This window comes from Ciconia boyciana, chromosome 11 (genome assembly GCF_034638445.1).
Source record: "Ciconia boyciana chromosome 11, ASM3463844v1, whole genome shotgun sequence".
Lineage (NCBI taxonomy): Eukaryota > Metazoa > Chordata > Aves > Ciconiiformes > Ciconiidae > Ciconia > Ciconia boyciana.
This window is the reverse complement of record NC_132944.1, coordinates 20,043,301-20,067,654: the sequence shown is the minus strand read 5'-3', so window position 1 is coordinate 20,067,654 and position 24,354 is coordinate 20,043,301. Positions and strand designations below refer to the sequence as shown.

The 24,354-nt window shown below is 46.0% G+C and overlaps 2 protein-coding genes across 6 annotated transcripts in view; one reads left to right on the top strand and one right to left on the bottom strand.

Annotated features, from left to right (window-relative positions):
• The window catches only part of SLC6A6 (solute carrier family 6 member 6), a 118,990-nt gene that overhangs the window by 36,883 nt on the left and 57,753 nt on the right, over nt 1-24,354 (top strand). For 3 of the 5 annotated variants that reach the window (XM_072876161.1, XM_072876159.1, XM_072876158.1), the window contains exon 1: nt 22,854-23,048. The exons of 1 other annotated variant lie outside the window; for it this stretch is intronic. The gene's annotated coding sequence lies outside the window, so the exon portion shown is untranslated. Of the gene's footprint in view, nt 1-22,853; nt 23,049-24,354 lie in introns of those variants that run through there. One more of the 5 variants, XM_072876163.1, reaches the window with a different exon arrangement.
• On the bottom strand, nt 21,306-23,386 carry LOC140658257 (uncharacterized). The gene is made up of 2 exons (XM_072876427.1): nt 22,950-23,386; nt 21,306-22,478 (listed from the first exon to the last, which is right to left on the bottom strand). The coding sequence occupies exons 1-2, from the start codon at nt 23,384-23,386 to the stop codon at nt 21,953-21,955; spliced, it is 963 nt and encodes a 320-aa protein (XP_072732528.1). The 3' UTR covers nt 21,306-21,952.

Sequence of the window (24,354 nt, the reverse complement as noted above, 5' to 3'; positions counted from 1 at the left end):
AGCCTGGATCACAGAGGAACATGTCCTGTCAGGAGGTAACCGCTCTGTGGGCCTAAAATGTCATGAGAACAGCTCACAAGTACAAGTCTTGCTGTTTTGGAGTGTAAACTTCTCTGGGGACCAGATTTTCCCGGGTATTTCTGCAGGATCCCACCCCACAGTGCCCTAATTTCTGAACCAAATCTTCAAATGGGGTAACACTAACTTACGTGAAAGGAGTTAGGCTGATTTATGGCAGTGGAGGACTGAGGCCTTATTGTAGGGAACAAGAGGATTATATTGGCTTCAGAGTTAATGTCAGAGCTGGGACTGGAACTCAGGAATTACTGGGCAGGTCTCTCAATTGCTTCTGTCAGCTTAAAAGAGGGAGTTGTGCTGAGGAAAACCTCCAAGAATATCCGATTTAATGGCAAATCCACTCTTTTTTTTCCATGACTGGTTCTAAGATGCCTGCCTACTAATGAACGCGGCTTTTTGTGCTCAAACAATGGAGTTGCTCCCTCCTGGCCCACCCAATCCTCTTACAGGATCCCACCAGGGAGACTCAAGGACAAATGCGGAGGTGACGCAAAGAGAGAGGTGCATTATGCAAAAGGTAACTGCTTTGGTTCACGGGGATCAGAGGTGACAGCAAGGTCTGAAGAGGTCTAGCTAAAAGGTTTACTGGCCACCACTAGTGCTGCTTCACACTCCATCACGAGGCATGGCTAACGAATGAGGGATTTATGTCCCTCCACATCTGGGGGCTGGATTTCTGCGTACATGGGAGCATGTCCCACATTATGCTCTTCAGCTTTGTGTCCTTTCATGCTTCATTATGCTGTTTTCAACTCTGTTTTGTGGAGGCAGAAAGCCTCACAAGGGATCTCAGAGGATCTCCCTTCAACCCCATGGGCTGCTTCTTCCACCTGAGGCCATATTTTGATCCTAACTAAAATTTACAGTTTTCTCCTTCAGGGTAGTAGGGCAGATATTCCTGTTCCACTTCTTTTTTTGGACAGATAAGAACATTTTGAGCAGGGAGATGAAGTAAATCAGCCAATTAATATCTTCTGACTCCTACTCAGTGCTTTAACCCATGTCCACCATCTTTCCTGGACTACTGCAATGTTCATAAGGGGTCCTGGTGGCTAGACGTTTGACTTCATCTGGTTTATGAAATTTTGCTTGTTCTGCCTTTCTTGATCATTAGCCCACGAGGCAGCTTGTGTGCTTTTCTGTATCCAACACTTCTTTCTGCCTTTTTTTTTTTACGTTTCCAGAAGGACTTGTTCCTTAGAACAGATGAACCACATACTGAGAAAACGAACAGGCCAGATTGTCTAGTGCTCAGCACCCACCGTTGAGGACAGATTTTCCGGAGAGCTCAGTTTCCAAGGAGGCATCTAAATAAGTGACAGATACTCAAAAGTGGAAATGTGCCCACTTATTTTGGTGCTCAACTAGTGCTAGAGCTGCTTTGAAAAACTTGCTCTGCTATGGCTGCTCTCCTTCGCTTACGCTACAAGACTCCCAAATCTCCCTCTTTTGTACCCCATTTATGTTCCTCTGCCATGCTTACCCTCGTGCCATGCTCCATCCCACAGGTCTCAACTGGCCTCCTCCTGCTTGTTGCCATGTCCTTCTGCCGTCATTAAAAGGTCAGCATGTTCATACACTCACATTTCGTTCAAGGGGCCCATCAGGGCTAATGCCCCCAAATGCAGAACATATGTTCAACATAAATTAATTGTTAAGGCTAATGCTGATTGAAGTTTGGTAATTCAGCCTGCAGGATATACCATATGTTTGAAGTGTATTGTCCAAGTTTAGATTTTAAACTCCCAAGGGCAGGGACCACTCCTTCCTCTATGTTTACATAGCATCAATAAGAGCAACAGTGCTTGGGTCTGAAATACATTAACCTTAGCCAATGCATTGTTAAGTTTAATAATGCCTAGTTAACATTAAAGCACAATGGATAAAATATATAGACAAAGACATATTTTGGCAGAGATATTTGTCATATTTTTGATGCCAGATTCCTACACAAGTAAATGGTCACTGGTCGTCTGAATCATTGACATTGCCTTGGAAAACTCACCCTTCACATTGCACCATCCTGGTTTTCCCTTGCTCAGTAATTGACACTAAGCCATGGACCACTATTTAGGGTAACTTAGCCAGAGCCCACCTAAGTGAAAAGTCTGGAATAGGAAGGCACCAACATGAGATGCCAGACAGTGAGCTCTGGGAATCACAGAGCCAGGGTGTAGATGGGCAAAGGAAAATAAAGGTTTTGAATGCAAGAACTTAATGTCATTTCTTATTATTTATCTCACTAATTTCTAGTCCCCAGAAACCACACTCAAAGGTTACTGTGCCCAGGCCCGCCAGTGGGAGCATAAGAGAACTATAGGAATAAATCCAAACCCCATCTGAAATGACAGGCTGTTTTTCAGTGCGAGTTATGCAACATGTTAGTACCTCTAGGTATAGGACCAGTGGGATTTAAACTTGTACAGCAGATGGTCCATGCATCATTGCTGGAATGCGCCTGCTGACCCTAGGGCAGAGCCTGAATGGACTTCAAAAGAGAGACTGAGCATGCTTCAAAGTGTTATTGTTTAAATGTTCCACTAAATGGGGACTCCGGAACAAAATATCTAGCTGAGGTCAGTCTGAAAAATGTCAACACACATAATGAGAAAACAGCATGTTGTGTGAGAAAGAATATTTCATAGGGGTATTCTGGCTATTTTGAGTTGAAAAAAACACTTTTATCGTGTGTGTCAGCAGGTTGTCATAATCTAAGCGCCTTTCCTCATGAGCCGGGAGCTTCATTTGCTTTTGTTGGAAAGAGCCAGGTCTGTATGTGAAGGTCATAAAAGCCTTCGGAAAGTGTGGTTTGTCCACAGGCAGGTACGCTGGGAGAACCGTCAACCAAAGTTATGGCAAAGGTGTGTTGCAATAGAGCATGGACTTAGCCTTGACAGCCTCCCTCCCACTCGTTTCAGAGGAAAGCTTGTAAGGACCCTGTGTTTGGTTTAAGAGCATGATCCTGTGATTTATAATCGTGTACTGTGTTCTGTTCTGTTCCTCCCAAAGCCCGTAATGCCCGCTCATAGCATATTCTCTCACCGGTGTAATCCACAAGTTTTGGCTTCTCTTCAATCTATTCAGGGGGAATTTCAGTAGGAAAAGGATTGGGTTTATGTTCAAATCAATAGGATTAACATCACGAAGGAAGACTTCTTAGGCAAGTCAAGCTTAACAAGATCAAGCCTTCAATAGGAAAGTCAAGATTCGGCCTTTGATTTGCTGGTCTGGCTGGGTTGCATCTTAGGCGTTGTAAATATCAATGGTCCGGTAGCTTTTGTTCGACAAAAGGTTTCCGTGTTGGCCACTGGCAATTCAACATGGGTGGCTGAAAAATAATTTCCTTTGCTGGAAGCTAACAGCAACTACCTGAACTTTCACAGCACCTTGTCCTGCTGGGGCATGCCTCTATCTTGACGGAGACACGTTACAATAATACACAGATTAAAAGCTAACCCTCCTTGCAGACCTAATAAGGATCCAATGCCAGGAAGAGCAAACAAGACCCATGTTAAATAAAGGGAAGGCTTGTTCCTTTCACCTATCAATATTCAATGAGATCAGCCACCTTGGCACACTGGGGTGAAAAGAAAGCCACCAGGCAAGGTAAAAAGCTAAAGGGTTCTGGAGACCTATAGGAAAGTGAGGTGTCATTAAACCAAGAAGATAACTTGGGCCTGTTTGTAGAGCCTCTGTATCTTTGTAACATGTTGTAACTGACACAAAACTTGAATAGCAGTCAATTTAAGTGGGTCAAAAATAGCATCCACACCCTCCCTGAGGTCCCAGTTGTTACACTCAATATCACTACTCAGCTGTTAACTGTGGCCCAGATTAAGCAAAAACTGTAAAAACGTACCTAACCGAGTATGAATTCAGCAAAGCTTTCAGGCTTATGCTTATCTTCAGTGTATGCTTAACTTCAGCAAGTATAGAAACTCTTTGTTAAATAAGACTTTTAGACCTGCAGAGAGCTGATAAAAAATCATTCAGAGTTTCACCTGTTTTATTCTGTTTGCCGAGTGCTACAAACAGCTGATACTCGATGTGTAGATTGCAAGTATTCAGTAGTCAAAATTCAAAGTGTGTCATTAAGGTGACCTGTTATCTCAGTGTTCCCAAAGCAGAGGAGTTACAACACATTTCTGATTAACATAATTGGTTTTAGGAATCCTGGTTCCCTGGAAATATTGTCACTCCAAAACAGACGCATTCTGCAAACTCTCCAAACTTCAGCTTGTTAAACTGTTCATGGAGAATAAAAAGCATGAGTCAAGACAGAGTGAATTTGTTTAAAAAATCTGGACAAAACTTTGCACAACAGGGAAATAAACTCCAGTAAGCCGAAGGAAAAGATATTACATCCATTACTCAGTTCGCATTTTTTACTCGAGTATAATAGGACTATAAACATTTTCTGTCAACAGCTTACAAAGAAACTTGTTCTGAAAGTGATGCATGGTGAGAACTTGCATCTAAATTGGGGACATCTAAATTAGACTCTGAATACAGAACATTCCCAAAGGTGGCTTTTGGTTAGAGCTAGTCAAGTAACGCAGAAAAGAGTTCACAAATATTGAAAGAAGAAACACCCCCAAACCTCAGGGGAGTCCTCCCTCCTTATGTTCGTTGTGCAGGAGTATTTGGGGGACAGCATGTTTATTTGGGTTTGCACTTTGCGGGCAAGCGGCCCCCAGTTCTTGCAGAAAAAATGCTATTTGGTATTCTCCTCTTAGAGTGCAAAACGTGGCCAAGTGTTTTGCTGAACAAGGAAGGACTTATAAATGCACTGGGTGAGGCCTACAACATTTCAGTTCTTGGCTTCAGTAGGTGGCAGAGATTCTTTAAATTCTCTTGCTCATTTACATTAAGCAAACAAACAGAATTCCCAAACCGCGAAGCCCACAAATTATGTATGTAGCTAGTCTATGTAATCACAAGTTCCCTCTATGGTTACTTTTATCTTCCCTCTCTCTCAAGCTTTCCTCTGCCTATATTGCTGCTGGTCTTTATTAAGCCCCACATTCTACAAACATTTATGCGCATGATTTACTTTATGCTTTTAAGCAGTTGCAGAGAGTTCAATAGGTGTTAAATAGATAATGAACTAGAACACAATAGAACTGCATATCTGCACAGATCAGACTGCACCAAGTGAAGTTACAGCTGTACAGAAAGTTCAGCCCACGGGTAAGAGTTTGCAGGGCCTTAGCTTGTATGATCTACCAGAACTGGCATTTGTGTTTGTCCAGCACCTGGCACAAAGGGACGCCGAATCTGACCAGGACCCCTAGATCCCAACGTGCTGTAAGTAACGAACTGCTATAGGGACTATAATTAGGCACCAAACAGCAAGTACTCAAAGTTCACGAAGACTCTAGCACAGGGTATTGCCAATACATCTGCTGACGTTTGCATCTGTAGGTTGTTCATTCAAACGCTGCCTGTTTTGGGAATGCTAAAAGATTCTCACCACCCATCAGCTGCTACCTGACCTCTTTAAAATAAACTTGTCTTAATGGGCACGTGCCTGGATCACCAAAGAGACTATCAAATTTGGCACTGTGCTGCAGTGGGAAAGCCAAGTCTGGAGAATTGCTCTCCATTCTTACTCTCAGATATCCTATCATTAGGTCAAGGTTGCGGCACAGTGACGTGGGGCAGTGACCCCCCTGCCTGCACGCCGCCTGTCCAGCGGTTAAATCATCGTTATTCCAGACATTTGTCGCACACCGTTAGACAGGGGTACTCTTAATATCAGCTAAAGAAAAGGTGAATGACTGTAAGCACTTTGTCGAGGCTTTAGCGGATATTCAGCAGCGACAGCAGCGTGCCAGGCTGAGAGGCCCAGCCAGCAGCTGGCAAGGCATGTTTTATGGAGCTTTGTGAAGGCAGACTATGCAAATGTATTCAAAGGATGTTCTAGAGGCAAATTGGTTGGAGCTAAATTTGCCCAGATGCTCTTGAGTCTGCTTATTAGAGCCCTTAGCTTGAAAATTAGCTGGAGCTGATGAGTCGAATCAGAGCTGACTTTAGGATGTTTGCATATCAAGAAAACCACAACCGGATTAAATGTGTGCATGTCTATGTAGCATGGAAATTCAGCTCTGATGTCTCCTCCCGCTGCTCCCAAGATGAGGGCTTCACAATGCTTCATCTGTGGAGAGCTCCTGTAGAGGACTCAGCAACTATTTTGCCTTGAGTTTTTAAGTTAAGAAAAAATGAAAAGATAGTTTTCTCTTCCATCACAGTTTTTGATTTTTGCCCCTGCCTTTCATTTTGCCTGCAGAGGCACTCCCTGGCAGTGAACTCACGCCTTCCCTCTCCTGTTATATGTTCCATTACCAAAGGTGAATAATCAAGACAAATATGAAGAATGAGAGAAGTATGTACTCACATACTCAGATAATGAATGTGAAGGATGAAATCACCTCAGTCCTGAATTAAAAAACAACTACTTGAGGATCCTGTTATGGTGGCAAAAGATACTGGAAGGAGGTGGGATGTGTTGTGTCGATGGCAGTGGTACTTTTGCTTCCTTGGACTTTTTCCCCTTATAAGGGCAACTGTTGAAACCTTTCTTTCATCTGAGTATTGACTTTATACTCTAAGAAAGAAAACTGTGTCTTGAGCAGTGGTTGAAGCCAGTTTCTCCAAGACCACTGGTGGAGCGTATCTGCTCGGCCACAGGGCATTTTCACAGATTGACCGTACATCTTCCCCATTTGTGGCCACCTCTGCAATCATTCGGAGAGCTCCAGGGCAGCGGCTCTGCCATCTCCCTGCCTCAGTCACCCTATGCCAGACATTAACTTGGATCAGCCTTGCCCTTATGGCAGCTACACTGTGTCTGACCCCTGCCTGGGTGTACAAAGGTGGGAAAAGGGTGGGCCGTTTCCTGCGCTTAAACAACCGAGCACTGTTAGCTCAGGGACAATTGAGCCTCTGGTGTTTATACTGTCTTTGTCTGGATAAACTGTATGGATACAGTCCCAACGCAGTCACTAGGAGATTTCCTTGCTGATTTTCATGGTGCCGGCATTTCACCCTTAATGTGTATTTTAGGCATCCCCGTCTTGAATCATTATCTCAAGCCTCTTAAAACTGCATCGCGGTTATGCTTGGATTTATTTTTTAGTACTTGTCTTTTGCTGAGGAAACCAAAATTGGGCACAGTTTTATAACGTACGGTCTTCTTGGTGCCCTATAGAAGGTAAATATCACCTCCCTGTGACACATTAAGTGGTCCTTTTGCATAGTCTACTCAAGTATCCTCAAAGAATTTGATACCAAGGATGTCCTAAGGGATTGGCCTCCCAATGCCACCTTCCAGGATTTGAGCACTCAGCTCAATGTAAAGCTCAAAATATTGCTGAGGCAGACAGAGATATTCAGTATCTTGCACTTCACAGAACCCAGACGCATTTTGCACACACCAGCAATAATGTAAGGAACTCGGGTCAAATTAGAGAATTTCTCTTCTTTCAGCCTCCAGCTTTTCTAATTGTGTTGCAATGACTGGTCTCCAGCTGCGAGGAAATACAGAAAGCTTCTTATTTAGTAAGTTTTCAGTAATCCTAAAGAAGCCAATTCCTCCCTCCCCGGAATGGCACAGCCTGCGTTCCTTCAGAAACATCTTCCTAAATAACACCAGACACTGAAAATACCTTTCCAGCCCCATAGGCTGGGACAGCACTTACAGTATAGTTGCACTGACATTCAGTCAGCGTGCTTATCATTTCCTTCTGGATTCTTCCTTGCCTTTTTCTTGATGGTGTGTTAGATCTTCTAACAGGGGAGGAGGTCCTGTAGAGGTGAGACCATCTTGTACTCAAGAGATATTGAGAGATAGACCTATTTGGATTTTTTGCTTGCCTTTGCTTTCAATTTGTACATCATCCTGGGACTGCATGCAATTTTTCAGCATGAAAAACATCTGGAAAAAATGCTTAGGAAAAACTACAGATTTAAAATAAAAACAAAAATAAGCCCTACCAAACAAACAAACCCTTGCATTTGTCCATAGAGCTTAGTGACTAAAAGATGATGGCATAGAAGGTTCCTAGATTTATCCATCCTCAAACATCCTTTTCTTCCCCAATGGCAATTATACTCCTGAGAAAAAGTCAGAGCTGGTCAGATCTAGCCCTGGCATCTTTCAGTGGATTATTCCTAAAATAAAGAGGCTTTTCCAAGCCTGGTGGTTTCAGATGTTATGATCGATGTTTATTCATTTGTCCTCTCTTTCCATGGAACTGGCAATGGCTGCTATTTCTGTATCCAATACCACTGTTATGTCTGTTGCTCTAATCTAGCTACTTATATGGTCTCCACCGTCGTAATGTTTGAGCACATCCCACAAATAAAAAAAAAAAGAGAAAGAAAAACCCTAGAACAATAACAAACTCTCTCTTTCTCCCTTCCCAGCCTGATCTTAATAAGAGTCTTGAGGTTTTGTGCTTGTGTGTGTGAGGAACTTACTGAGGAGAAGGTGAATTGAAGAAATGGGTCCTACCTTCAGCTGTGAAAGCGGAGTGGGAAAGGCTGGCATGGGAGAGGCCACGCCGGTGACCTGGGCTGCCACAGGAGTCTGCCAGGACTAGATGTGCTTCCCCTAGTTTTTTTGCTCCTTGGCCCCTGGCTCAGTAGTGTTTTCCACGATTCCTGGAATCGGGAGAGTCATAAAAGTTATGGGGGGCAGAGGGTAGATGTGGGTTTTTCTTTTGACAAGGAAAACTATTATTTCTGCCTGGAGACGAGTTGCCCTGATCGGCTGTCACTGGAGGTGTTGCTTCTATTTATTCTGACCACATTTGGATCAAGATCAGCATTTCTCTGTGTCTCTTCTCTGTCTTTGTCTGGGGATTGTTGTATACTGTTCCTGTGGACACTGAAGTCACCCAAGACAAAATTTATCTTGCAAATTCAGTTTCTGGTTTAGATAGCTTTCTCTCTAGAAGGCTGTGACTAGTTTTTAATGCCTTGTTGGGAGCCTGGTCTTATCTGCTCACCTATTACCCAGTTTCGGTGCTCTGGACCTGCAGTCCAGGGGAAGGAAAGGCTGATGAGCCTTCGGGTCCATCAGCGTTGGGCCTTATCTGTGGGGAAGAAAGCGAATCCTGTGTGCATGAGATGGGCTGGGTCTTGGTGAAGATTTAAGGGTGTTAAATCCTACCTGAATAAGAACAAGCTGAAGCTCTTGCCATGTGCTCTGAATCCAAGAGCAGCAAATGGAAGAATTACCAATGTATAAAAATATAAGTAAACACATGCCAATATTAATTGGAGGAACGTGTCCTTCTCACTGACCTCAGCCCGTGTGACTGTACCTCTGCTGTAAGGGACATGAGCCCTTGATTTCTCCTCTGTAACCAGCAGACAGAAACCTCATTTCCAGCTGAGGGATTAAACTGCACGTGAGGAAATGATTGAATGCATTCTTGACACACCTTTTTTTAGACCTGGATCAATGAAAAGAAGTATCATTATGTCTCATATTTGGGCTGGAAACTAAGCAATTTGCGTACTTGCAGGAATGAGATACAGTCGTCTCAGAAGTTTTTGTTGGCAATAGGACAGGCAGCTGTCAACACTTCAGTCTAGAAGTAGATGCAGCTCATTAGGACAGTTGGATATCATCAGATTAGCTGGGCTTGGAGATAGGGTGAGACAGGAAAACATATGACAAGAACTGGCATCACAAACCCTCCCCCTTCAGAAATACTACCTCAAAACCAAGGAATGTTGTGGTCGATCGTAGCCAATATCAATAGAATATATCCTAATTTAAGGGCAGACTTGCCAAGTATTTCAGCATGGGTTTCAGTGCCCCTGGTACACATAAAAGTTATGGCATCGGTTCTGGATTAGTTACTGGGACTCCGGTAATGATGTTCCTGGCATAGCACTCGTTGCAAACACGTACTTTGGAGGAGTTCCCATACATTTTTTTATTGTCCACTAGAGCTGTGGTGGCAAGCTGTGTGAAATCTATCCAGAAAACTGGAAAAAATCAAAACTAAAGGGGAAAAAAACAACCATACCCGATCAAAGATGGCAAAGCCTTTCTTGTGTAGGCCTAAAACAAGGTCTGAAATATGGGTTGACTATGTAAAAGTCATGGAGGATGGAGTTTTAGACTTCCTTCAATGCCCTTAGATGACTGCCTGAAATATTCTGTTCAGTTTTGGTACCAGAAAGATGCTTGCAGACTGGAAACAATTCAAAGATGAATGGCCACAAAAGCAGCAGCAAGAAATACCTGAGTGGCAGCAGGGACTAGTTTTGAAGAAAGCTTAAATAGACTTATCTCAGTGACAGACAAAGGTAGCCAAGGTCCTCGACAATACTCCATGTTTATTTGAAAAATGTAAACGGCAGCAGGCAGATGAAGTGTTTGTCAGCATGCATTGCCGTGATTTGCTTTTGTGTTCAAAACCTCTTTGCTCTAAGGACACTTCTCTTTTCAGAGCTTGAGCCTTAGCTTTGCAACCCAAGCAGCAGGGATACCTTGTGTTTCTGTAGGACCTTTCATCAGATGATCCCCAAATGCTTTACAAGGGTGAATTAAAGGAGCTTCACATTAAATACCTAAAAAAAAACCCAAACGAGGATTCATTTATTTCTCCCAAAATGCAGTCAGCTCTGGAGTAAAGTAAAAGAGGACCTGGATTCTCCAGTGGGTGAGATCCTTCTACCTTTGCATTACCACAGAGTCACACGGGATTTGTTATCCACTCTTAGTTCATATCGGGGGACACTGTGAGCAAAGGAAAGAACGGTTCCCCAGTCATCGAGAGTGCGCTGCAACAAGCAGCAGCAGGACTAGAAATTTTATCAAATTAAAACGTAGGGGAGGAATAAAAGAGACAGAATTGCAATTTCCTTGAAGGGCATTAGGCTTCATCATCGTAACTGCTGCCTCCATTCTTAATGAGGATGTACAGACAGGAGTTTGGTGTTCGTTCTGTGCTGAGCAGCACCTCTGCTTACTCAGTACTGATTTAAGGTTGCTAGAGCAACGCCAAAACCACTTCCTACAGAGCGTAGATGTGCTCTGCAGGCCTCCCAGGCCTACAAGGTTAGCGGAAGTTACGAAACTTCATGGAGGAAATACAATGCAAAGCGCTAAGAGGTGTGGAAACCTTAAATGGGGATGTAACTTCAACCACTTCTTAGTCAATGCTAAGGGAAAATAAGACTGTGATGGTCTTATATTTAAAAACCTCTTTATTTTTGAGGCAACTTTTATTCTGTTAATAATCAAGAGGAGACTTCTTTATAAAGAAAAGAAACAATTCTGTTTAAATTTGAACAACTCCCTTAAAATACTCTTTATGTGCTCACTGAGCCTGTGTGGCATTGTTTGAAGACTTATACTTGTATTCACCATTCATTTAGCTTTCATTACTGACAAAATCTCAAATGCCAGAGGATGTGCAAAACCTGCTGGGTGATTTGCAAAATCTTCCGGTGTTGGAAATTTTTCTAATGATGAAATACTTTATTAATTGCTTCTATTTTATCTGATTACTGGCTATTGCCACATGAGTCCTGAGGGCTTTGCAACAAGGAAGATCTGCACTCCTTAAATTATAATTTCTGGGATTACGCTAAAATACTGTGTAAAAACTAGTATTCGTTGTTATTCAGACAATTCTGTTTTAAACATCTCTTCCATGCGAGTGTAGCCAAGAAAAAACAAGGAATTCACATCTAGGCTGTTTACTAACAAAATCCCCAAGTATTTCTTTAGAATTTGACTTACTACTCAACTGTATTGGTGTGATCCTGGAAAGGAAAGTTCAAGATCTGCTTAACCCGGAGTTTCTTTTCCAGTACACTTCCTACTGAATTCTGTGAATTGGGGATTGCTCGAGTAGTGTTCCTGCTAAAAGTGTTCCCGGTGCTTTTGATGGTGAGCTTTTGCTCGTTGGCTGTCGCGTGCCCTTGGCTGTAACAATAATACAGCACCTTCTGCTGATTTCCCCTCATATTCTCAGAACAATTCGGATTTTGGTATATGCCAAGAGAATCATAAAACCATGGACCGTTAGTTTGGGGCCATGGTTCTGCAAGCACTGGTGATGAAATTACGCCTGGAATATTGCAGCTAGTTAAAATATCACCGTGCTAGAAAGTATCAGCAGACTGAAAGGAAGAGAAAACATCAGAGAGCTTGAGAGACTCACCCATAACAAAAGATTAGAAGAACGGCTTTTGAACCAAAAGACAAGCGATGATTTTGACACGAGCCCAAACACGAAGGCCAGTGTGGATGTTCATACAGAAACATGGGAAAGATGTCATTTACTTTATAGCTGCGTCAAGGGATGTAGTTACTACACATTTATCCCCTGATCTAGACACAACATGGCCAAAAAGATGTATTGTGTGGCTGGGATACAACCAGGGCAGGGTCCCACACGAGCCAGTGACTTAAACTAGCTGCTGGCACCAAGGTGCCCTCGCCACAGCACTCTCTTGGGCAGCACATCTCAGGGGGCCAGGGCTCTTGTAACCATGTCCCCTGGCCCAACAACAGTTGCAGGAAGGTGTTGGACTAACGGTATAACATCGATGCAAAGAAAATGCCCTTTGACTATTGGAAAACAAATCCCAGCAGTGTGACCTGTTAGGCTGGGAGGCAGGTACCCACAACAGACCCACTGCTAGCAGCCGGGATACCTTTAAAACTAGGTTGTGCACAATATTAGAGACTACGCAGCATGCAGCGGCCCAGCACGGGCAGGGAGACAGCTGACTTGTGGGATGCCGGAGGTCTGCGGAGATCTCCATGGGTCTTAGGCTCCTCTTCCATCTCTGATTTCTGCCCTGCCGACGTTTGAGTGCATTACTGTCCTGTCATGTGATTTGTTTTATAACCCAGAGGGGAGAGCTGAATTCCTTCTACAGCAACAATATTTTTTGTGATGCCAATGCCATGACCTTTATTCATGAAAAACAAAGTACAAATGGGGAAAGCAGGGTGGAGCTCTGTCAGAAATGTGATGTAAACAGCTACGAAGACGTGGCTGTGCTCCTCCAAAGCCATTTCCCACCAGGTAAGAATCAGAGCAACAGGCATTGCAAACACCACAGAGATCCTATCTGATATTTTGTTAAGCTAATTGCCTATACCTAAAAGCAAGGGCTAATAAAAATTGCCAAATTGAACTTTCGGTCAGATTGGACAACAACATCAACAACAACAATAGCTTCCAAAGGATTTATGGAAACAAATTCCCATTCCAGGTATCTGCTGACATTTTAAAAAAGCCAGCCTCTTTTCTAGCATTCATGAAGGTAACATGAACAATTAAGCAGGAGAAGAGCTCTCATTTTGTTGTGGAAACAGTCTCCGCAGTACCCTTGAAAATTCATCCTGAGGCGAGTTTGAAATAATTCATGCTTTTGCTCTTATAAAAATATCTTCATGTTTGGAGCAAACAGCCGTGATGCTGGTGGAGAACAGCAGAAATATGACCTGGATTCAAACCTGTATCTGACTGGGAGAGCTGGGAGCTTAGTCTCCCAGTAGGGAAGTGAAATTCAGGCAGCAACATTTGCAAAGCTGCCAAGAGCTCCGGGGTGGCATGAATTCAGCTTGAGGGGAAAACCTGAGTTTAAGCCAGGTGGAATGGGCATGTGGCAGTGTCCGCTGCTCCGGCTGGCGATGGTGTCTGTGCCCTGAGCTCTGGCAGGCCAGTGGATGTGCCTCCACCAACGCCGTACCCCTCCCCGCATGGCTTCCCAGGACCTTGGGGGGATTTGGATGGAAAAGCTCCCAGGGGTCCACCACACCCTCCACTGTCTGCCTCTGCTCAGTGATTTATTCAGCTCTGTCATCAGGCAATCCCGGGGCCTCGCTGCTCTGGATGACACCCACTCGCTGCTACAACCCAGCCCGGCCAGGCAGCTCCTCCACCAGCTCCCCCAGCCACGCCGCGGATGTCCCCCCCGCCGGCACTCGCCGTGGGGTGACACAGACCAAGGGTGGCTTTGTGAGCACCGAAGGCATCCCAAACCCGCTTTGGCTGCTCCACAGGTCGCTGGGATGTGCTTCCCAAGGAAATGCGGGAGCCTGGGGACAAGTTTTCACACTTCTCTCCATGAACTTAATGAGCCTGACAGGCAAACATGAAGGAGTAAAAATAAGAAAACTTCAGGTCTTTGGCTGACACATACAGTAAGAGAAAATTGTGGGGTGCTACAGGCATCCTGTGACCAACCATGCACAAAATATTAACTCTTTGTGGCCCGTTTAACAATCAGCAAGTGATAAGAAGGAGCATGGATACAAATCAGAGCTGACTAGCATTGGCCAAAGAGATTTAGAGGTGCAAGGCGGGATTTCTGGTGCTTCGTGCTGAGCTCATTTCCCCCCCTCCCTTCTCCACATCTTCCCATGTAGAGACAACAAAGCGGGATTGCTCTGGCTGGGAGAGACAGGTAGTAGCCGCTCTCTGCAAGGATGCAACACCAGGTCGGTATCGCCTGCTGGGAAGGATAAGGCCAGCTGGCCGTACGCTGGACCCATCCAGCGCTTCGCCTTCTTGATTCACGGGACCAGTAGTGGGTACCTGGCAGGGAAAACATGCCCGTTATGGGGGCAGTCCTAGCTGAATGCGTAGTTGCCAGACTGGAAGGATCCTGGTGTGATCTCCTGTGTCGGTGGATCTCAGGGAGGCAAAGAACCCCGTCATTACCGGTTTGTGTTGTGTTTGACATGATAGCTGTGGGGCAACGGGGCTCCTGTGCACCCCACAAACCTGAGCCCGAGGTAACTGAAAGAGTCCTGGGTAGCTTGAGGGAGACCTTACAAGCTCATGTGTATTGCTTTACGTTAATGCAGCTTTATGATTACATGCTGCTTTGCTTAGATGGGCATTTTAAATAAACTGTTAGCAAATTTTCTTAACCGCATGTGAAGGGAAGATCAGATGTCATTTTTTTAAGGAACAGTAAATAACTCACAATTTTCAGAAAGAGAAGTATTTCTAAAACCAATAAGGAGCCAAACACAAAGTGGTGGCTGCTCCTGAATCCCAGGTTGTGTCCATCGGTCCTGTCAACTCTCCTTATTTCTGGCTGGGCTTGTACGGAGGAGAGACTCGATGGCGATATGCTGGGCCTTCAAGATGAAGGCTGGCAATGCAACCTGCACGTATGTGCATTGGCCAGGCAGGGTGAGGCTGCCAGTGCATGGGGTTTTTTTGTCATTTTTTTCTCCTTAGCATTTGTGTTTGCTTGCTCCGGAGCTGGGTGGCTCCCGGGGGTGTGCCACCTCGCAGCTCTGTCCCTCACCGCCAGCCCCTTCTCCCACAGGCCCCACGCTGGAGGCTTGAAAAAGGTCAGAGAAGAAATCCCCCTCACTCCAGCTTCTCTTCTTCCTAAACGGGTCACTCTTTCAGGAGGAGAGGAGGAAACACCTTGTAAAAATACCATTGTCAAAGCTGCTTCTAAGCAACGCGGCAGATACGCACACCATTAGCATACAGGGACAGGCAAGAAACTCCCTAAAATTGTGCCTTTCCTCCTAACACCACCAAGCGAGTCACCCTGGCCTCAGGCCAGGTCGGGAGCTCGCTGCCCAGGAAGCACCCGGGTAAACTTTCCAAAATCTGTATCTGCCCAGGTTGGGAGATAAGAGTCAGGTATCCCGAAAGAGAAGTGCAGGGATGCCGCAGTGAATATTGCTAAATTTATTTTAGGCAGCAGAGATTCTGGCTGAAAGATCACTTGAGAGCATGCCAAAGGGCCAGAAAAGGTAACTGCTTAGGGAGGCTCAAGGTCACCCAAGCCTGCAAGCCGCTGGCCTCTCCTCAGTGACATTGCTGCCCTACGGAGCGACGTGCTGCTGCAGAGGTGAAAGCCCAGGCATCCTCCTCGGAGCATGCGGGCAATGCTTGAAGTGCTTGTGCCCGGGCTGTGCCAGGGGATGACAGGCACGGACATGCCAGGAGCTGTCTGAACCACCGTAAGCGGGTAGGACGGTGGATGCTGCTGCGTCGCTCTGCCGGTTAAAAGCAAAGCTCCCAAAGCCGGCTCTGCGTCCCCTGCCACCAGATGCAAGCAATTTGTTTTGCATTTGGACTGGTAGTCCGGAAAACCGAAGCGCTGTGTTTTTAAGTTTATATTACATGTTTGCTTTCCAGTTTTGTTAATTAAAATCATGTAACTGGATGAGCAGTTACTGGATAGCTTGCAGGGTTTATTCGAAATTTTCTGTTTTTTCTGGATGCTCAAGCATGTGATGCTCTTTCTCTCTCTGTTTGCAGTGCATTAATTCACCTAGCTAGAAACTCTATCTGTCTGAACTGGTAAAAGCATGCATTTGGGAATGGTTTTGTTTCTTACAGTATTTTCTCTTAGTGTTTGCCTACACCTGCCAATGTAATTTGTCAGAATAAACTAGGTACTTTAAAATCATTTTTCATACACCCTTCGTAAGTGCTTCACCATCACTTTGAGAGGGAAGGGAGCAGAGGGACCCATAAGCAAATAAAAAGAAATATGAGCACGTATGAATTCAGTCGAGTGATCACTCTTCTTCCTCTTCAGTGAGTTTCCATCGGCTTGTCTGGATCAGTCACGTAAGTCGAGAGGGCTCGACTGCATCAGTGAGCTCACCACCATAAATTTCTGGACTGTTTTCCACTGCGATGCCCGCTGTCACCTGGGATGCGGTCAGGCCAAGCCTGCCCAGCTCAGTGACCAGCTCCACATGGAAATGGAAGTGGTTCCACACGGCAGCCTCAGACTCTGCTGACCTTTTATTGCTTTCAGAGTGGGTCTGCCACAACTTCTTCCCCATCTTCTAGCCTAGCCTACATCCTCCTATGGCTTCCCACCTTTCATACCGCCTTTGCAGCACCCGTGTAACCATTTCGGTTCTGCCGGAGCTGTTCTGCTCGTGAGGCCAAGGAAATCTCTCTGCAGGCCATGCAGCAGCAGAATATTGAGCTCCAGCACAGTGGGTATGTTATTAGCAGGGAAAGAGGCATCTTCAAAATGTGCATTGTCTCCAAGCACACCTTGTGCTACTGGAGTAGCGCTAACAGGACTTACTCCACTGAGGGAACATCACTTAAACCGCCCAGACTTGAAGCTTTACTGTCAGGACGTAAAGTGTGAACATGTGCAAGGACATGCCAACATAAGCAGGATTTGCGTTGGGCTGCAAAGCTCCAAGTAGCTCAGCGAAGCACATACATGCTTCTTTCGTGCAAGAGTATCACCTTAACTCACCTTAACTTGCCTTTCTGTGCAAATCTCGAACTGTTCTGCATCGTGTCAAAGAATGACTCCAGAATTAGATCCAACAAGAGGACCTTTTCTTTTGCAGCAAGTACATTCAGAGACTTAGCCTTTTCAGGGCTTGTATCTTGGTTATTAATAGTATCGTTTGCCTTCTTTTGGAAAATTGAATTCATGTGATAAAGAGGAACTTTATGTATCAAATCCTGATGCAGAAGTTCTGGTATGAGTGCTTTTGTAAAATACAGAAGTGGAAAATGCAGATTATATGGTAGAAAATCATTTTCTTTTGTGTTTTGTTGCAAATTTTGTATGATTGAGCCAGCAAAGAACAATGCCAACATTAACAAAAATCCATTACCTGTTGATCTTGTGCCATTTTTGGCAAATTTAGGCAGGCATTGCAAGATTTGATAAGAACTGTTATGTAATAGTTAGTTCAGGCAAAAAATGATTAAAAGAGATCAGTTACCATACATCTAGTATGCGGTAAGCGGATTAGAAAGAAAAAAACTGGGAAGTGCAATAACTGGATTTACTAATGCCACATAAAATAAAAAGATGAGCACAAATTTGGATTTTTGCACAGGGCAAGTGCTGCAGAATTTTCGTCGAGGAACAATCCTCTATGGCAAAGCATAGTCGAACAGAACAAACAAACCTTTTTTGTCTTTAATTGTTCTGATTCTGTTTAAAAGTTACAAGATGTCAATTTTAGCATGTGGAATGCAATTGTGAAAGAAAACGTGCTTCCTGAATTTTCGGTGATTGACTAAAATCCACACACATACTGGTTATTTTAATTTAAGGAAAAAGGATTTTGTTTCTTTATCCTGTTACATAACACTGGTTCTATTCTCCCTTGAACACACAAGTATGTTTATCATTAATCTTAAAGGGAAACAGTCGTCCTTCAAAATCCTTTCTGAATTTTTATCTTTTTTTTTTTTTAAAGTTTGATCCCAAATGACTGGCTATGAATTGAAGACGAAAGCACGCTGTTTATTTTTTTAATTAGATTACTTTAACCTCATTTATGCATAGTTCTTTAACCGTTTTTCCCAACAGCAACAGTGAAAAAAAACCCATTGGTTTAGAAGTGACTTCAAAAATGTAAAACATACGGTTCATACAGCATCCAGCAGGAGACAGAGTACCTGTTATTGCTTTTTAGCTCATTTTTATGAAACTGGCTGGCTTTCAGTTTGGAGACATTCTTTAATAATACCTATATTTTTCATTCTATAGTGCATTCCTTTCAGGGACTTTAAATTGCTCAGGAGCTCTTGAAAATCCCAGTGAAAACCTTTGGATTTATGAGAGTTTTTTATTTCCAGGTAGCTGACTGTCAATTAACTTGAGACACTTCACTTTTTCCAAAAGCCAGCGTGACCACTTTGGTTCCAGGCTGTTTGGTTCCTCTGGGTTTGCCCCTCACTTTAGGAATCAGCCCCTGTAAAGGAACAGGCATTTCTAAACTCGACTGCTGTTCCGAAAGGACCCGCTCCAGCCTTTCGGACTTGCTAAGTGCCGAAAGTTAATATGTAATTAGCTTGATGTAAGGAAAGGACCAGTGGAGGCAATCCCATAATGGCTAGGCAGTCCCAAATATAAGCCAAATAGGCCACCCGTAGCATTAAAATCAGAGAATTTCATGCCAATGGGGCTACTTTTAAAGAAGACCTGTAGTTTTTAGTTGCCTTTGTGTTTGACTTGTAAACTGGGTGCAGGGCTTCATCACCGGCAGGTTCATATGATGGGGAGTGTACCAAAAACACGGGTCATGTTTTGATTTCTGTTTGATATCTTATTTATATATGATTTAAATGGATAAGCTAAGAAAAATTCACTGTCCAGTCCATAATTTCATCTAAAATAAACACAGACTAAAACTACAGCAACTTAGTGGATTGCGTGGATTAGTGAGATATCCTGGTATGTAATAGCAATAGCAACAATTCTATTCCCCGATTTAGTAATGCTTAAAATCTGCAATCCAGAGTCAATGCATGATGTGCAAATCCCTTACAAAATCTGCCTCCCTTTTTCAAGCTCAGGATCCTTTGCTATACAGGGGAACCCCGAAGGTTGCCCCCATGTAGCTTTGGATGGGAAATGTGTATTTGGAGAATTGTTAATGCGATGGACTTATTCAGACCATCTTTTTGCCATTCTTGCTTATACCCTTCTTTACAGACAGTGCTGTCCACTTGTCCCCTAGATTTCTGCTGGACTTCGGGCCTGGATAAATTTTGCCTTTTTTATTTTAACGTTTATACATAAAATCTTCCCAATCCCTGCAAAACCTCCTCCTTGTTCTTGTCCTGCCTTGGTCCTGAGTCCATGAAACATCATGTTCCCTTTAGCAGCCACAAATTGAAAGGAAACAAGTTTTTCTCCCGAAAAAGGAAGAAATATTAAATCAATTGCAATTTCAAAATGAATGAGAATTTGCAGATGAGCGTATTTTAGGTGCTGGTGTGATATCCCTCCCTCCATCCACCTCACCTGATAGAAATCCGATCTAACTCTGCCGTACACTTGCGTTAATACGCATCCATCTGCGAAATTAGGCACTCGCATCCCTGCCCCTCGAGACCTCGTTTACAGGGTGCAAACACAGCGAATCTCTTCTGACTTTCCTTCCGTCTCGGTAGATTTCCACACGTTGTAGCCAAGCTGGGGATTTGGCCCAGTGTCTTTTTTAAACCCTGTGACCCAGACATGGAGATTAAGGAAGAGTTATGTTATTGGATTAAACAGATACAAGAGGCGCTCACTGTATCAGCACCCAACACCTTAAAACTCCAGAAAGCAGCTCAGCACGTTAATGGCGAAAATAGTCTCTAAGAAAGAGAGAAAACGCAAAGGAAGGTGATTGCTAACCCGTGCCTTGGGCTGGGGTACAAAAACCTGCCGCTCTGCCTCGTCTGCAAAGCACCCGCAGGGACATTATATTGTGCTTCCTACAGCGTCTTAATACTGCATACGCTTCAGATCTGGTATACAAGTCATCTGAACTACACCTACCTGCAACCAGAGTGATTTTGGCCTGTCTTAGTTAAGTTTGGGTTACTACCTTCATGGTGGGGTTTTTAAGAGGTTAGGCTTGATGACGCTATGAACGGCACCAGTGCACGTTGAAATCAACAGAACTGCAGAAGTAAAAATACTAATAGATTAAAGCCAGACTTACAGGAAAAGGATAGTAATTTCAGGCACCATTTATATGCTTAATATTATACACATGCTTATGCTTTGTAATTTGGGCTCTAACTTGTGATTTTGGTTACGTAAGAGAGCCGGAGGAGCCAGAGGCATTAGTGCTGCCATGCGCCGCTGCAGCTGAAGGCAGAGTTCCCCCAAATATTCATCAGGCACATTCCCAGAAGTTGTGCTGTCTCATAATGAAACAGCAGACAGCGATGAACATATTTATAACACAAAAGGACTAATTATTATCATTATTATTATTCCACTTAGTTCCAGGTACTGTTTATGTGCCTCTGACTTCAAAACAGGTTTGGCTGTTGGTTTTTTTACCCTAAACATTTTTTTTTTTTTAAACACAGAGAGCAACCGTGTGCTTTGTGTGGCTGACTTTTCTTTTAATGAGTGAGGAGCAACAGAACAAGAGAGAGCCAGAGACAGAAAATACAGGCTTTGATTTCTCTAGAGAACTTGAGCAAAATATTCCACTGCTGTCAGTGGTACAGCTGTGCTGGCAGGATCCTTCGCACAGATGAGGCTCCAGCCGCTACTTACATTTCACCGATGCGACTGCTGGTGCCTGATCTGCATCGAGGCACCCGCACTGCAACTAAGCAAGTGGCTGCACCAGTGAGAAATGTTTTGCTTCGTTCCCTAGTGCGGCCAGAGCCGCCTGTGTTTGCGGTCCCTCGTGGAGTCTCACAAAATACTAGCTGCCGTCAGCGAAGGATGCCTACGAATCCGAAGCTGCAGTACACAAGAAACCTGAATCAGAAGACGTAGGTGGCAGCACATCATGTTATGAGTTGAAACCAGGCTGTTTAGTGGAGATATGTCATCAACTAGCTGCACATATCCTATACCTGTATCCATTTTCCAGTAAAAACCTATTCACTTTGCAAATCAGCTCGGGTACAGGGAAAAATCACAGAGTGCACTGGAGTCAGGGAGAATCGCTTGCGTGACTGTGGCACACTGTGTTTGGCATACCGTACTGCCAGCAAGGAGTGGGCAGAAGGGGTGCAGCTCTCTGTGCTCTTGCATGAACCAGCCAAGGAAATCAGCCTTTTCTAGAGACCTCCCTGCAGGCTGCTGTGTTGGAATTTGATCCCCTGGCAGCCTATGCATAGGTGATGGGCTCCAAAGGTGTGCCTCCCAGTGACTGCCGTCCTAGTTTGTGGTGTAGGGAGGCAGGGTCTTGTACCTGGGAAAGCCTGGGAGAGCAAGGCTGTGGGGACTGTTCGCTCTGCTTTGGTCCATCTCTGCTGTTGCCAGTGCAAGGTTAGCACCGCGGGACTTCTGCGAAACACAGATGGCCCAAAATCTCCTTTTCCCCTCTACTCTGCCCCCACAATGCAAACGGTATTTTGCAGTACAGAGGCTCTTACTAAGTCTTCAGCAGGGGTTACATGAACATGCCTAGCGAGCCTGTATGCTGCCGTGTCCTTTCATTAAGAGAACTAGAGGAGATGCAGGTAGGAGAGCAAGGGCATATTTGAGTCAGATACCCGTTCGCCTGCAGAAGAAAAGCACCGGCTTTCAGTGCAATGAAACCCAACGCGGGACAAAACGTTGCCCTGCTCATTTCTCCTGCTGATCGCCCCGGCCGCACTTTGTTCTCCAGCTGCGAGCGCGGCTGACCGGTGCCGGGTCTGCTCTTTTGGGAGGAGACGGGGAAGAGCAGAGAGACCCCGGTCTCCCAGGCACCTGCCAGGCCACGCTCCCCTGTGTTTCCTCCTTCCAGCAGGAGCCGGCTGCCGAGACCAAATGCCCCAAAAGCCTGGCTGAGCGACGCCGGGTCCAGAGCCCGAGCCCTCGCCACCTTCCCGGGGGGAAAAGTGGCCGCGGAGGAGCAAAGCCGGGGCCCGGGCGCAGGGACGGGCAGCGCCGGTGACAACGCCGTCGGATGCTTTGTCTGCGAGAAGGGCGCGCTTTGTGTAACGATAAAAAAGAGTAATTACAAAAAGGTACCGACATACAAAATAAGGAGCGGGGAGCCGCGGCAGGCAGCCCTCCCCTCCCCTCCGCTCCGCTCCGCTCCGCTCCCCGCCCCGGCAGCCGCGGGGCCGGCTCCCGCCGGGCCGGCTCGGGGCGGCCCCGCTCCCCGCGGAGCGCGGCGGGGGAAGGCGGGCTGCCCGGGGCGGCCCCCCCGGCGGCGGCGGCCGCTGCCCCGCACGGGCCCGCCCCTCCCCGCCGCCCCGCGGCCGCCTGCCAGCCCGGGCTCCGCCGCCGTGTCTGCGGCGTGGCCCCTCCTCCCCCACACCCCTTCCTTTAGGCTCCCCCCTCCCCAGCAAAGAAGAGGCCGTGCCGGTGTTTTTCCACTCAGCAGGATGGGTGATGCTCAAAGCTCCCTCATTAGACAACAGACACGAGAGGTCAGGAAGAAAGCGCTTATAAATTACCGTTTCCTCCCGCTCGGCGCTGCTAGTCGCGCCGCACCGCTCCGCCGGACCCGCCGCAGGGGCGCAGCGGCGCGCAGGCACCGCGGCCAGCGGACGCAGGTACCGGCGCCTCCCGGGCGGGCGGGCGGGCGGCGGGGCTGCTGCTGCTGCTGCTGCTGCTGCTGCTGCTGCGGCGGCGGCTGCTGCTGTTGCTGCTCTTGCTGCTGCTCTTGCTGCTGCTCTTGCTGCTGCTCTTGCTGCGGCGGCGGCGGCGCTGGCGCGGATCGGCGCGGATCGCCCCCCGCTGCCGCGGCGAACAAAGGGCGGCCGCTCCGCGTCGCTCCGCGCCCCGCGGAGCCGAACCGAGCCGGGCCGGGCCGGGGGCGGCGGCGGCCTCCTGCCTTTGTCCGCGCCGCCTCGGGGTGCCCCCGGGCGCGCTTTCCCTTCCCCCCCTCCATTTATTTATTTCTCCCTTCTTCTTCTCTCACCCCCCTCCTCCCCAGCTGTCTCATTACCCCTGCGGGTTTTTTCCTCCCCCAGCGGTTATTTCCTCCCCCCTTCCCCCCCCCACCTTGCGTTAACTTTTTTTCGCGATAACAGTTTGCAGCAATTACCCACTTGCTGGCGGCCCTCCAGCACATCTACGGAGCACGCTTCTCTCCCCGGCTATTTTGGCCCTTTTCCCCTCGCCTTCCCACCCCTCCCCGCTGTATTTTCTCTGTCTGCCGTGCGCTACCCTCGAGTGAAGAGGCTGGTACAGGCAATGCTACATCTGATGCTAATGGGCCTACCTGGTGGGTAATACCGCTGGCTGCTTCTTCCCCCCCCCCCCCGCCTCGTTTTTCCTTTTATTTTGTTGATCCTCGGCATGCTGAAATCAAAGTTGTGATTGGGGCTTGGAAGAAGAACGCAGGGACTGCACAGGGCAGGTTACTGAGCTCCGCTCGGTGCGAAGGGGCGATAATTTTGGGTTCGTCTCAGGGTAACTTGGATCCAAAATTCACCCGCTGGCTTTAAGATAATGAATGCCCATTTCTGCCTGATATTGTAACAGGCGGCATGTGGGAGGACGTGCAAGGTTTCCATATAAGAACATGGGAGAATTTATTTCACGCAGGCGAAGAAATGTGCAGAGTATGTGTTATTTATGAAACGGAAGGCAAGCTGTGTTTTCCTTAGGCAGCTCTGAGAGTGGCAAAACTTTGTATTTAGAAATTGTAAAAGCTGATTTCTGCTGTTCAATAAGAGCTACGTTTTAAAGGAAAGCACCGATGAAAAAAAGTAGTGGGAGGGGTCCAGATAAATGTGAAGAAATACCACTCCACACGTATTCCAGCACGGTTTGTGCCAAGGTGCAAAGATGGAGTTTTTTGGTTAGTTCCCATTTTTTTAACCGTATTGGGAAAGGCATTAAGAAAATGTGCCG

Bases quoted from the DNA above. Each gene is read 5' to 3' on its own strand.
- LOC140658257 (XM_072876427.1), bottom strand. From the start codon at position 23,386: ATGGAGGGGGGGAAGGGAAAGCGCGCCCGGGGGCACCCCGAGGCGGCG. The intron at 22,479-22,949 runs GTAATTTATAAG...CGTTACACAAAG, and splicing joins GCGCCGAGCGGGAGGAAACG to CGCGCCCTTCTCGCAGACAA.